Source organism: Nipponia nippon, unplaced genomic scaffold (genome assembly GCF_047370975.1).
Source record: "Nipponia nippon isolate SJK-2023a ecotype South Korea unplaced genomic scaffold, ASM4737097v1 scaffold_4, whole genome shotgun sequence".
Classification (NCBI taxonomy): domain Eukaryota; kingdom Metazoa; phylum Chordata; class Aves; order Pelecaniformes; family Threskiornithidae; genus Nipponia; species Nipponia nippon.
Window position 1 is genome coordinate 66,278,630 of NW_028262358.1, and position 14,405 is coordinate 66,293,034.

The 14,405-nt window shown below is 38.7% G+C and overlaps 1 protein-coding gene across 5 annotated transcripts in view; it reads right to left on the reverse strand.

The window, feature by feature from the left end:
• Positions 1-14,405, reverse strand: part of LAMA2 (laminin subunit alpha 2) — a 373,593-nt gene that overhangs the window by 125,050 nt on the left and 234,138 nt on the right. For 3 of the 5 annotated variants that reach the window (XM_087775776.1, XM_087775775.1, XM_087775774.1), the window contains exons 19-22: positions 10,784-10,995; positions 6,058-6,164; positions 4,803-5,066; positions 1,753-1,933 (exon numbers count right to left, since the gene is read on the reverse strand). In XM_087775776.1, coding sequence (XP_087631902.1) covers positions 1,753-1,933; positions 4,803-5,066; positions 6,058-6,164; positions 10,784-10,995 — 764 coding nt within the window. The remainder of the gene's footprint in view (positions 1-1,752; positions 1,934-4,802; positions 5,067-6,057; positions 6,165-10,783; positions 10,996-14,405) is intronic. The other 2 variants (XM_087775778.1, XM_087775777.1) reach the window with 1 other exon arrangement.

The window sequence follows — 14,405 nt, forward strand, 5'->3', positions numbered from 1 at the left end:
TTAATCCCTTTTTTGTCATTTGAAGGAATACATAAAAAGTTTACTAAAAATAAGTGGGGAAAAAACAGCAATTTGAAAATAGAATTCCTCTCCATCTGTTGTATTAACTTTGGAAGTTTTAAAAATCTGAATTTTCTGAACATCTTTAGCTGTTGTGGTTATTTAAAATATTTGATGACCTCAGGCAAATACATTTCTATTTAAAATATTGTTTGGATTTACACTACTTTTGCATTTTGTCGCTGTTCCTTAAACTCTGTCATTTCATGTTTGCCAAGAGAGCAGTTAAAATTTTAATGTGGAATCTCGTTAATCGCCCTCTCATTTTCCTTCCCCAATTGTATGAAATCAACAACATTTTGCAACAATTAACAATAGTGACGTGCTTTTAAACTGTGAAATGTTAGAATAAGAGACTAATCATGAAGGTAAACTATAGTATCTTTTTTGCTCCGTATATGTGCTAAGGGCTTTAGGACTGCAGTTACCGTTTGCATTTTGTTTCAAGCTCTCTCATCAATGAGCCTGTGAACCAATCTTTCCTTTTTCCAAGGTGCCAACATGTTTGCACTTTTCAAGGTGGTAGACGTTTTCTGAGCCTTTCCTTCCCATGGAAAACAATACCATAGAGTAATGTTTTCAAATATGATCTGTAATCCAGCCTGACTCAAGGTTTATCAGCACTACAGGTGAAACTGAATTTTACTGCACAGATGTGGGTCTTGAGGCCTTGATGCTCCTTCCATTAAAAAAAAGGAGTAAAAAAAGGGAAGAGAGCTAGGCTTGCTGCTTCTGCTGCCATTCCAGATGGGAAAGGAGGAGGGATAGGATATTGGGCATGGTGATTTCTGCTTCTGGAAAGAATATGGCTTCTGCCTGAAGAATAATAGCAGCAATACCCTTGGCTTTATAGCACTCTGCCATCAGCAAAGAATGCTGTGGAGCCATTGCCACTCTTGCGTCCCAGCAGGCAGCTGCACTAGACAACTATCTACGTCACCCGTGATCACACCTAAATGAGTCTAAGAGCCTTTAAAAATACAGTTCTATTAGCAAAGATGGATATTTCCCTGTGAAGAGATGTATAGATTAGGTTTTTTTCGATGTAGCAGTCTGTACTCCTTTAAGGACAGGAAGCATTCATTTCAGTGTTTGACCTAATGTCCAAAAGGACAAACATAAATGTAAAGAAGTGGCTGGATCTATTTATGTCTGATGCTAGAGTTTCAGCATCTGAAAAAGCATACTTTTCATGTGTTTCCACAAGGGACATAGTGGAGGAATTTTATTGGAAGATCTTGTACACAAGAAGTATACAAGTAAGCAAGATTCTAAATATTACTGTATAGAAATTTACTAAAAAAGGATCAACCATGTAAGGACAGTGAAAAGGTTTGGGATAAAACTATAAGCAAAGGGATTTTTCTTTCTTTTTTTTTCCGTTCACATCCCTTCAAGCTGATGTGTACTTGGCAGAAGGTACTTGGAGGAAAGGACATGCCTGTTCCTTCTAGATGTGGTAGATTAGCCATAAACTGACCTTAAAATAGCAGGAATTACTTGGGTCTTTTGTTCTTGCCAATCGCCATCCTTGCCAATTGACTGATTTACAGGGCTGTCTATGAAAATATCTACCCGTCAGGAAAATTTGTTAGGCAATCCAAAACCAGCCCAACTAGAATCTTAGTAATAAATAAACAAAAAACCAACCAAACAAATAAATCTGCAATTGGCTGCAAAGAGTTTACATACGAGTACAGCCTCCTTCTTCAAAGTTGTAAAATCCATGAGCACAGCGGTCACACTTCTTTCCTGTCACTCCAGGCTGGCAATAGCACTGTCCATCTCCATCACAGTCGAAGGACTTAGAACCAAAAGAGTTGCAGTTGCAGGGAACACATCCTCTTGAAGACTGTAAGCCAAATGTTTCAGGCTGCCACAGAGAGAGGAAGAGCAGTTAGTAGATGGAATGATTGTTAGGAGAAAAAAGGAAAAGCTGAGAGTGTAGGGAGATCAGGGTGGTTCTTTCCTCTTCATCACTGAAATACTACTCTTAACAGATCGAATTGTAGTGGTAAAACACTGGGGCAAGGGCACTAAATACCCTACAGAGCCAAAAAAGAACAAAGATTTCAGAATGTTACCTGATGCTATAATGAATGCTCTGCAATGTAACGCATTTCCTATAAGGTTGCATTTCCACAAGTACAATTCCCACAAGAGACGGAATGTATGTCAGCGCCATATACATATCCTGTGTCTGGGTTCTAAGATTATGTCAGGCAGAGTTTGTTGCTAAAAGAGTGAATTCAAATTCTTAGCTATGAATGGAGATTGATTCAACTGGAAAGTCTCTGAACAACTAGAGTTTTATCTCCTCTGACCAGCGGCAATGTCTGTATACAGTATTCTGTAACTTGAGGGCAATTTTTTTGAATGATGCTTAGGAACAACTTTAGAGGAACATAGATATAATGCATTTGTGTACATTACAAGTAAATAATGGGAATGATCTATTTTTAAGATAAAAACTCTGTCTTTGGGTTAGGTCTAAGACTAAGATAGAAGTAATCAACGAGCCTCTGTTTCTCTTCTATTTTCATTCTTCGCTTTCTTTTGCATTACTACTGTAAAGTTCCTACAGAACCAGAATAGATGTTATCAACTATAGTAATAAATTTCCTCCTTAACTCCACTAGTGGAGTGCAAAAAGTATACTTGTAAAGAAGGGAAGACGCATACTCATTTGTACACTGTAATATGGAGTTCTGCATGAAGCTTTTAACCAACAGATCGCATGGGTTTCATTGCACCAGCTAACAGAGGCTCCTAGGAGGTAGAGTGACTTAAAATGGGAGTACTTTCCTACCTTTTTTCAGGTAGGATGATTTTCAGAGAGTATTGAAATCCAAATCATATTACTAACTTCACTTGAAGTTAATATTACAACATTTAATAGTAAAAATCTATCAGACACTTCGCTAGGAAACCAAAATGTTAAAAATGAGATATTAAAAAGATCATTGCTAATGAATATAAATGGAACAAAGTGGAAAATATTTACTTTTACGATGTCCTGCTGCGTGACCCAGGCATGTGGTGTTAGATTTTTACCTACTATACATCAGTACAGATTTTTCAAGTCAGTGGAGCTGCACTGACTTATATTTTGCATGAATTTGTTCCACAGTGAAGCCCCTAACCTCTTGTGTAGGTCAATTGCCATGTGAGAGTCTTGAAATCCGATCTCTGAGGTTAATATTGAAGTTCCACATTCACATAGAGAATCTGCTGACAGGTATCAGAATACAGGGCCACACCTACGGTCAGAATTTGGCTGGAAGAATCATACGGACCTAAGCAAATGCTTGATTATATGTATAAGGAAGAATTACACTGATTTTCATTTCCAAATTCTATATTGAAATGTTTTGCCAACTATATACTTCTGCATGACAAAACATGGTGTATCAGAGAGAAAGAAATACTCAAACTCATATAACTAAACTCCAAGGTTCAATTAAATATACAGACTGTCTCTAAAGATTTCTTTTCCACAGGAAGAAACACACAGAAACGTGCATATGCAGAAATCTCAGGACAGACATTCAGGTTAATCCAGTGAAAGCACAGCATGCAGCTCAGTTTTCAATAGAAAGTTTGATAGCATCTAATAAATTCTGTTTATAAGGGTGAAAGCCAGAAAAAGTCTGATACACTAGCACTCCACACTGTGTGAAGGAAGAAAAGATAACTAGCATGCTGGGTTGTATTCTGTGATGAGCTCTGCACGGTCAAAGAGATTTTGATCAGTCATGCAAACCCCCAAGATTAACTCCCCAGTTAAGCCCTCAGTGAAGCTTGTTTACACACGGAAATTCCAAGAAACACGTTTACTGAACAAGAGATAAGAACCTGGATGACAATGAGGAAATATGATGAATTTTCTGAATTGGTTGTTATATTTTGTCCCTGTATCAGTGTATGTTGAGTGTTTGTGTGGGTAACACAGTTACATAATGTATGTTAAATGGGTGAAGCTCATGTTCTCCAAGGGAATCCATATAAGCAAATATGGCACAAGTCCCGGAGTCTGGCTGAAGAAGGAAAACACTGCCAGGTATTTTTCAAACCTGGTATGGTAAGTGTGGAGGTTTTGAGTTGCAGGGAAAAAAATAACATTCCTAAAACACTGTTCTGTTGGAAGCAGTTGCATCATAATTACTTCATTTTAGGAAATAAGTTGCTTTGATGGTATGTGATAAACAATTAATACTGCTGTCATTTGGGCATTACACTCAAGTAATGGGCACTTTGGTTAAAAATGGCTCAGATAACTGGCCATATTCACTAAAAAGAACTAACACCAGTTATGTTTGATATTTCAAGATTAGATCTTAACACTTTGCCTCTGAGGCTGATCCTTCTCACAAACTCCTTAAGCTTTTGGTTCTTGAATTGTTAGAAGAGGATGCCATATCCTGCCAAAGACCATGAAAAACTCACTGATTCCACTGATGTATGTACATCACCCATACATTTTGTGCATACTGCTGTTGATGGTGCTGCTTATGGACTTACTCTGCTATTTGACTTCTGGCCTACATTGTCATTTGCACTATGAGAAGCCCTAGAAGTGGGGAACTATCCTAAAAGGCTGCCTGTCTTCCGAGCCTGTGCGTTTCTTGATAATTTCATATATTATAGCACACGTATTATGAATTAAAAAAAAGTCTGCAGGAGCTCCAAACACAAGTAAATATGAGATTTCAGCCCATGCAATGCACACAGTTTCTGATTACCGGAGTAGCAGGCCGGTAAGCACCCCGTGGGCACCCACTGGCACTGCTGACGCCCCATCTCCGAGGGGGGACTCGGATCTGCTGACTGCTTCGTGCATTTTCTTTCAATTTAGGCACCTGTCTGCTGATTTCACAGCGTCTGCCCATGAATCCTGATTTGCAGATACATCTTCCTGACATATCACATTGCAGTGACATGGATCCTAAAGCACTGCAGCCACAGGGTATACAAAACAGCTTTTCTGGGGCCCAGAAGTAGCTGGGCTTTAAGAATGAAAAGTAAACACTGTTAGAAAGTAAAGATAATGAAACTACAGCAAATAAAAGAGTACAGGAATAAAGACAGTAGAAACACGGTACTAAACAAAGATTAATTCCAACCAACGGCCAATATTGTATCAACAAGCTTGACATATTTTCTGTGTATGTTATGCAATCTGTGCAAATTCCATTGATACCAACAATGTCTCTTTGAATGGACTCTTTAAATACTGTTGAAAATAGAGTGCGAGCAAACCTCTTCAGAAATTACGCAGTTCACACAGGGTGAAAATGATCCTTGTGATTTCTGCAGAATTATTTATGTGCTTTAAATTACACACATGTGGAGGTGTTCCGAGGACACAGGCCTAACCCACAAGTCCTCATGCTGAGCTAGAGAAACGTGCAGCCAGCTATAACATATTTCTTATCAGCCTAAAGAAAACTCTATGAAAGTTCATGAAACACTGTTTTTTGCGGTGATTTATGAGACAGCAAAACAACGTCAAGGCAAAAGACACTTTCACCAAAGAAGAATACATTATTTGGACAATACAAGAAGCCCTAAGAAAAAACATAAAAGCAGACCATTCACAGCAGAAGTAAACTAGCATCCTGCTTTTTCTGAAAACCAGACGCTATCAGATATTTTGCAACTCTCTTCATAGAGGGATTTTCCCCCAGAGCTGCGATACTTTTAACTAATTTATTTATAACAAGCATTCAGAATATAAATTGTACATAGCACATATAAAAATGTATGTACAGTGAGGCTTAAAATATATTTGCATGCAATGTTCTGTGTTTTGTTCTAGAAAACCTTTGGAAAACATTTAAAAACCAGCCATTTTACCATTCTGTACACAAGAACAACCCATATATGTTCTTTAAGTGAAAAATGAGCAAAAAAGAAAAACTTTCCAAACCAAAACTGTTTTTAGTCATGAGAAACAGTGAAGATAATTGAAAGAAAACAGCACTTCTTGTCACTCACCCGGCAGATGTCGCACCGGCGCCCAATCACGTTGGCTTTACACTCGCACTGGCCTGTCCGAGAGTCACAGATGTCTGAGAAGGAGCCATTGATGTGACAGTGACAGGCTGCAGAGGAAGAAGAAGGAGCTGTCAATGTATTTCCTAAAACACGTAAGCTGCTGAAGCCATCTTTAATAGAAAAATGTTTACAGTGTGGCTTTTGCCACCTTGAGAAACCCAAGAAGGCAGGCCTGAGTAAAGCAGGAAGGTATTACTCCCATACAGTGACAACCCATATTAACCTACACATATTAATGTGGAATTTTGCTCCAAATTATTACAGTGAGAAATTTTGCCTAGACTTCATAAACAATTTGTTTTATATGCACCTCTCAGATCAAAAGAGGCTGTTTAGGGCACGTTACTGAGTATGTGATGATGGAGAATTAAGGTTTTAAAACAGTTACTGCCTTTACATTTTAATTAGTGCCAAATTTCTGGACCGAGTGGGGGTGGGGAAGGCAGGGCTCTCTCCCTCTCAGAAGCTGCTCCCTCAGAACAGCCTGGCCATTGCCCCAAACCTTGGAGTGGGCAGGGCGGCACTGAGAGAGAAAAAAAAAAAAAAAAAAAAAAAAAAAAAGGGTACAAACCCTTACACGAGGTGTGTATGGGATTTAGCTATGGCAGGGGAGAGTGCTACTGCTCCACATGCCGGTGCTGCTGCCCTGGAGTCCAGCCCGTGTTAATGTAGTAGGCAGGAAACATTGGCAGGCTGAGGACTCAGAACAAGGCTACCTCCAGGGGCCTCGCTATGGACGCAGCAACCTCCTTAGCCCCCCAAGAGCTCCTCCTCACAGACAGCACCCTGGAGTATAGCTGAAAAAGAAACCGAGGGTTATCTGCTCCCGTGACTCTCTGGTACCTCTGCCTCAGCAAGAGCATCACAGTTCCCAGAGGAAACGTAACCCAACTGACCAGCCTAGCTCATCACAATGCTCTCTTCAGGATTTAAAATGGCAATGAAAATGGACTGCTGTTTCTTGAGGAAAATAACAATGCTTTTGGCTTCTAAATTCTCACGTTTTAGGAGAAAAGAAATTTTTGGGAAGCTTTCTATCACCCTTTATGTTCTTTGACCACGATTCTTTTGGCATGCAGAGATTAGGAAAAAATCCCTTTAGCACTCACAGTAGAGAAGAGGGATGCGATCGGGTGTCACAGGGACTATGACCATGCAGTCACCAATTCCATCAGCATGAGCTGGTTCCTACACATCCTTTTTTTTTCCCCAGAAGGGAATGAATCCACATCTCTATATTGATTATCAATGTACTCTGTAAAGCAAGGCTCCAATCCACTTTTTGCCTTCCTGCAGTGCCCTGACTGCATGTGTTGGTCTTTTTCTCAACCTGACAGCTTCATTTTAAGAAACACTTAAGAGTCCCAATAGTGAACACATGGTGGTCACGCACTTGCATGTCACAAGGTGCCAGTTATATTTTTTTCTATATATAGACTATTACAACAGGAGCTTCCTCATTACTTTATTGGACTTGCTATCTTGTAAATGGAAAGGATTATTTTCTGTTTTTTTCCCCCACTTTTCAGGTATTCTGCAAAGTTGATTCTTTTAAATGAAAGTGACTTTATGGGTTGCTAATCTGTTCATAGCCTTATTTCTCAAATGTTTGCAAAGACGTTTCATATTCTGGAATAAGTAACAAAAGTATGTTGGGCTCTCCTATCAGTCTGGTAACACTTCCAAAGGTTTTGATCCCTTTCCGTTTTGCACTACATTTTAAAAATGTAAACCCTTAAAAACACTTCTGGTATAATGAACATAGCTTCTCTTTTCCTTTTACTCTCACGTTGCACACAGTGATGAGTATCACACGTACATATTTTGAGTATCTCTCTAATTAAAATGGTCAGCAGTGAAAGATGATGTGAAAGCTCAGACTCAACAAACCACAATTCTCAATGCAAATGAACAGTATTTCACCAACCTTTTTATACAGACCTCAAAAAACAAAGCTTATTTGAATTGTTTTGCTTATCAGGCATATGACACCACAAGAATCAAAAAGAAAATATACACTGGTTTCATAAACAGATGAGTTTGTTCTATTTATATTATACATTACCACAAACAGCATACCACGTATTCTTAACTCAGCCACAGATGACTGAGTGCAATACAGTGGTAAGGCAGAATTCGGAAGTCAAAAATTTGATTGTTTTTCTTGGCTCTGGCAGTATGTACATACAGAAGAAACATACAGTCAGGGCTATTCATCTACTAAACTGTTACTCGTTCTAATAAATTGCATTTATCTCACCTAAAACCTTCCCATTCATTCACCTCTACTGAGAAAATTAGCTATTGTCCAAACCTCCAAATGGTTGCCATAATACAATACAGCCTGTCAAGAGAAATTTGTCTTACTTTCTCCCAAAATGACACTAGTCAAGACCCTTCTCATTCTCTCTTGATTTGTATAAATATTTATGCATGTGTATTTATAATCAACCTATACACTTACTCACCTCCAACATTAGTACCTATGCATTGGCACACAGGCCAATATTGAATATTTGCTTTAATTCATCTCATCATCATCTCATCAGCCCAACCTCCAGGTATTTGCTTCACCACACTGTGCTGTTTCACACCAAAAAACAACCTGCTAGAATCAAATCAAATAAGCCTAGGACATTTGCTCAGTGTTCTTAGATTTATTATTTTGTACAGAAACACCAAGAAATTCAGAGATGCTATAGTGATGTAAAGTTGTACTGTCATTTGAAATGGTTACTGCACATGACAACAGCAACCGTACTGAGAAAGAGCAAGAAACATTTCAAACAATAATTTGAAAGCAAAATTCATGCTTTGCAATACTCTTGGATTTGGCTTTTTAATAAGGAATGAAATTGAAAACAACAAAGTAAAGGCACAGTCCCTCTGATATTGTAGCTGCAGGGCAAACTTCATGGAAGTCTGCAAAGGAAATAAAAAATGATATGCAAAAAAGAAAACCCACATGAAGGATGGAGAGCAGATGAATACCAGGTAACTGTGAGCACAAGGCTATGACTATATTAGAGGGCTCTCCTTGTCAGTGATACTAACAACAAAAGCAAAGCTTGTAATTCTACATTAAATATGTATTTATTTTTAATACTTTTTTTTTAATTGTATGTTTTCTGAACTCTCCTCATATTACATCTCTTTCCCATGCAGCTGCCACTACTGTAGAAATGTTCAAAGCAATGGTCCTATTGATGCCTCAGGAATGGTGACAAGCTACTGGAAGCTATGATTTTTTGAAATACGCTTCTTTTTAAATCACATTACACACTTAACACCCTAACTTACATGACATCATTCATCACAAACTGTTAACTCGTACAGAGAATGTATGCGATTGTCCAACTTTTACCCGGCATTGCACAAAGCAGGTACAGAAAGCATTTACACAGGTATGCGTCTTCATGGCTACCTATGATTTTACGTGTATCAGTGTTTATTAGCCTTAGCTGAGAAACCTGGTGATGTTCTGCATCTCACTGGCTCCCATGCAGTCTTAAGTGGTCCAACAGAACACAGTATTCTCACTGTCAAACTGCAACCCACTAATAGAGCAAATCCGGGATGGCAGTGGCTCAGACTTTTGTGCTTGCAGCACATACTGCAGAAGTCATCCCTGTGTTCCTGCACACACAGCAGTAAGACAATGGCCCAGCTCTTTTATTTGCATAATTTTATCCTGATGTAACACCTTTGTAGTCAATGGAGTTGCTCTGAGTTTATTCCAATGAAAGAAAAGGATTAAATCCTTGTGACAGTGAAATGAAATACTCTGCTCTTTCAGGACATTTTACAACCTGTTGTATTCTATTCCTCATAATGGGGTGGAAGGCTATATGAAGAATTTTTTAAGTTAAAAGCACTTGTTCTGCCTAATAGCTGCGTTCTGAATTGTGCCAGCAATGGCTCAGAATGCACCACTGCCTCCTACAGAAGCAAAAGCTCCTGCTCTTACCAAATCTTCCATCTGCTCTCAATAATTTCTTGCAATCACTATGGGGATGTATGAGCTGGGGCTCATACTTAAGCAAAATGCCACCACTCAGCTGAGAAGTGGTAGCTTGCTGCAGTGCCAGGTATCTTCCTCGAGAGCACCTTAGAAAATTTGTCAGGAGATTTTAGACTCTGCTTTGCAGGAGGCAGGAGAACATCGCCCTGTAAGAGGCAGCAGCTCCCAGCTCTTACTGAGGTCATGTAGGTGGGAAGGAGGTCTTCAAGTGCTGCCAAAGTTGGACCCCGCAGTAACCGAAATATCATTTCTTTCAGCACCAATCTTACTAGTTAATGGGATTTCCCTGGATGGCTTATAGCATTTTTAGTGAATCGTTTTCATTTATTTGTATTTATTTTTGTAGATCTGACATTTAGTATAACCTTTTGCATCCATGCACCATTCCGCTCTCCCAGGTTTTTTCCATGTCTGCATCATTACTGCTTCAACTACAGCAGGAAGTTTTTTAATAGGTTCTTCTTTCTATTTACTTTGAAGTCTCCCTTTCCAGGTGCAGATGCAAGTAAAACACTATTATTATTAGAGGTGTAAGTACACCGTATCATTCTCCTGCTCATGCATACAGAGGCACAGTCTTCCTCTCAAGAACACAGATATAGGATAGATCAATACTGTCAGGAGCAGTAAAAGTTCATGACTTACGTTGACAGTTCCTTGCATCAAGAGCATCGCCAAAATATCCATCAGCACACCTCTCACAATATTGGCCTGTTGTACCTGGCTTACATATCAGGCAAACACCAGACAAGCTGTCACAGCTGCCAGGAATGGAGAAGTCAAGGTTGTCATTACACTGGCATGGCTGGCACGATCCCCCTGGTATTAGAGGTTGTCCAAAATAGCCTTCTGCACACCTAAGGTAAAAGACATCACCAGTTAGGACCCTTAAATAACCCTCTTATTAGAGATATTTAATTTCGTTGCCTCACTAATCACCAAAAATGATTTGATCTTCTTTCAAGTATTTCTTAAGCACCTTTTTTTTCTCTCCCTCCTTCTCCTTTTTAACTACCAGCTGAAATCCTGCCAGTTCTGCTAGTAATTAGATTTCAGTGGGAGAAAAATCTTGTCACTGGCACTGAAGACGAGACAAAGCATAACAAGAAATCTGTCTATTGGCACACTACAGGAATTCAGGTCCATGTTAGATAGGCTTTGTATTTCAGCACATCATGTCTAGATGTTCTGTACTCATTTACCAGCAAGCTTGATGATTTTTTCCCTCTACCTTAAGAACTTGTTTAGTTTAGAAAAACACATTTGGAAAGTAATACAGACAAATTTGTTTACCTAAGAAGATCCTCCCCTGACCTAGCCTTCCCCTGATCTAGCCCAACCCCCTGGTCAGATTAGTTTAATTAATGGATTGCTAATCTCTGTGTATAGAGAGGTAACAAAAAGATTGCTCTTTATCACAGGAACTATGCTGGTGTGTACTATACCTTTCATATTTTAACAGAGATGTTTAAAAATATCACCTTCTCTTCCACCTTGCCAACCAGCAATTTCCTTTGAGTGCCATGTAAATCAGGTTAGTCAATCTGACCTAACATGAGTGTGTATTTAAAGCAAATTTCTACTCGTCTCACAGCCTATTTCCTATTTATATTCTGGTCTGCTTTCCCTTTCCATTACATTTGCTCACACTTCACAGTAAGAGCAACTTGTAGATAGTGATGAAAAAGGAGAAAAATTGCCCAGTTCCAGCTAATGAAGTTATTCATGTGCGTCTCAGATGAACTCCAATTAGTGTAAAGAAAACTGAAAGTACGAAAAACACATTGCGTAAATTAATGTTTCCCACTATTTTAAAGTCGATTTGAACACAGTTCTAATGTACATAGATAACCTCTCTGCTTTGCAATAGTACTGGATGGTATGGTTGAGCAAGGATTTTGGGTACCATCCTAACGCAGGAGTGCAGAGCTCCACTGTGCTTTCACGCTTACCCCTTTATGCTTATCAAGTTCATCCTTTTCCTTGCATCCAGAATATCTCATGAAGCTTCCAACTGAGTCCTAAGCAAAGCCTTCTAAACATTTATTAGGTATTATTCAATATTGTTAGCAAAGATTATAAGAATGGATGATTGAGACTAGGGAGGAAGTTATAGTCGGATCTAATTGAACAGTGGTTTGTAGTAAGATATTACACAAAGTAGGATTTTTTCCATTCTCTAAAAATACCCACAATGCAGACCATAGATAAATAATATGTATAAATAGTCCAGTGGTTTGGGTGCATGTAAGCACTCAAGAATATGAGTAAAATTTTCACAATCTAGCCTACGGTGCTTTACTCCTTTAGCACAGCCATCTCTCACAATTACCTCCTCATAGCAACAATGCATCAAAATCTTGTCATTAGAATAATTCAGGCATTTTATTTTCAGAACCTGTCACAAATGTAGCCATGTATTGTACCTCCTTGTATTCCCTGCAAAGAAAAGAATATTTTTTCCTTGGATGGCGGATATCTCAGCAACCACAAAAGACTGATTTTTAGCTTACTTTCATCAGAACAAATTGGCTTTTTTTCAATGACATCTCAGTTACAAAGGCCGGGAATGTCTCTTAATACATGTAACAATTAATAGCCATGTTTTATCAAAGCCAAAGAATAACTGGATAATTTATGCAGTTATTTTACCTAAAATGGATGATGTGTGAAGTTCACCCATGCTTTGCTGAGATCCTTCTCGCTTACTACTGGCGTATTTGTCATCAATCTGTATCTTTTGGTACTACTAATCTATTTGACTTCACTTAATGTGTATTCCTCTTTCACTTTCATTTAGGGGTTAGTTCTGTATCTGATAGCATTCACAGAAACTTATCAAGCAGTTCACAGAAAAAATACTCCAGGGATTTGTGAGAAATGCACTGCTAATAATTTCCTTCTATTAATAGCAGGAGACCTTGATAACTCTTTGTATTCTCATCAGTTTAGACTTTGCTAATTAAAATTAGCAAAACCCACTACCATAACATAGCTATGTTCTACTTACATACATCCTGAAAGTATGGGGGCAAACCAGTTGAGCTTAAAAGAAAACTGTGTGCATATATCTGTGTAAATTCTTCCACTTTTTCTCCCACTTCTCCTGAAGTTGCAGGGGAAGATTAAAAAAAATCCATTTTCACTAATTCCATCTTTATTCCCTTAAGGACATTTCTGCTTCAGCTACTCTTCTCAGATTCAAAGCATTACATGTTTGGCAAGGTTCATATTAGAAGAAACAATGATGTATGTGGCACAGACAGTTACATTTATGTATTACGCAAAATACATATCTAAATAAATGACTGCTAAATACAACAGAACACCTCTGAGATGAAAAAATAAACAAAAATAGGAGTAAAACCAGTGAAGAAAGATTGTTTCCATATTTTTCTTTCTTCCTCTATGCTCACCTTTACCCCCAAATGCAGGTGTGTCTGTGACTGTCACTGTTTTTATTTGCCATAACTGGTGCCAAATACAGGGCTACTATATAAATATATGTGTGTGTATGTATGTATACTAGGTCTGGCTGGGATGGAGTTAATTTTCTTCATAGCAGCCTGTAAATACACATATATGCACACAAACACAGGCCTATTTTATACATTTCTTTATATTTACTGGAAGAAGAACCCCTTGAGACAGAGTTAATTTAGGCTCCAAATCCAAACACTTTAAAGTCTGGAAATACTATTTTTATAGTTGCTTTGAAACTTATATGCATTCAACCTGTGTATGAAATTGGGAAAAAGCCCTGTGGAGGAACAGCCTGTGAACACACAGTTAAAAATCTTAACTCGGGTGCACAGCACAGATGTTGTTGTTGTATGACCAGCTATAAATCTCGCATTTTCTAAAGTCAGAGTGCCTACCTTTGCAACCTGTAAACAATTCTGCATAACACATTTGTTGTATCAAACCTCCTGAATGTTTGACCCTTTTCCCATCAGTGTTGCAAGACAGACTTGTACTTCTGGCACTAGTGGAAGCATTATATTAGCTAGAAGGAGCAGCAGGTTGAAGCCAAGGGACTCAGAAGGGACTGTGGCTGGTGGCACTCTGTGCTAGACCTGAAGAAGGGGCGGGGTGGGGAGGAAGGACATGACCCAGCTCACCCTTCTCCTCCCACTTAATTTACGCTGACCTCTCATCTCTCCTGCTAGCAGGAAAAGTTCACTGGAACCATATTAATAAATGGAGTGCTACAGGAGAATCTAGACTCTCACCCATTTTTCTTTTTTGCCCTAAAACTGTGTGCTCT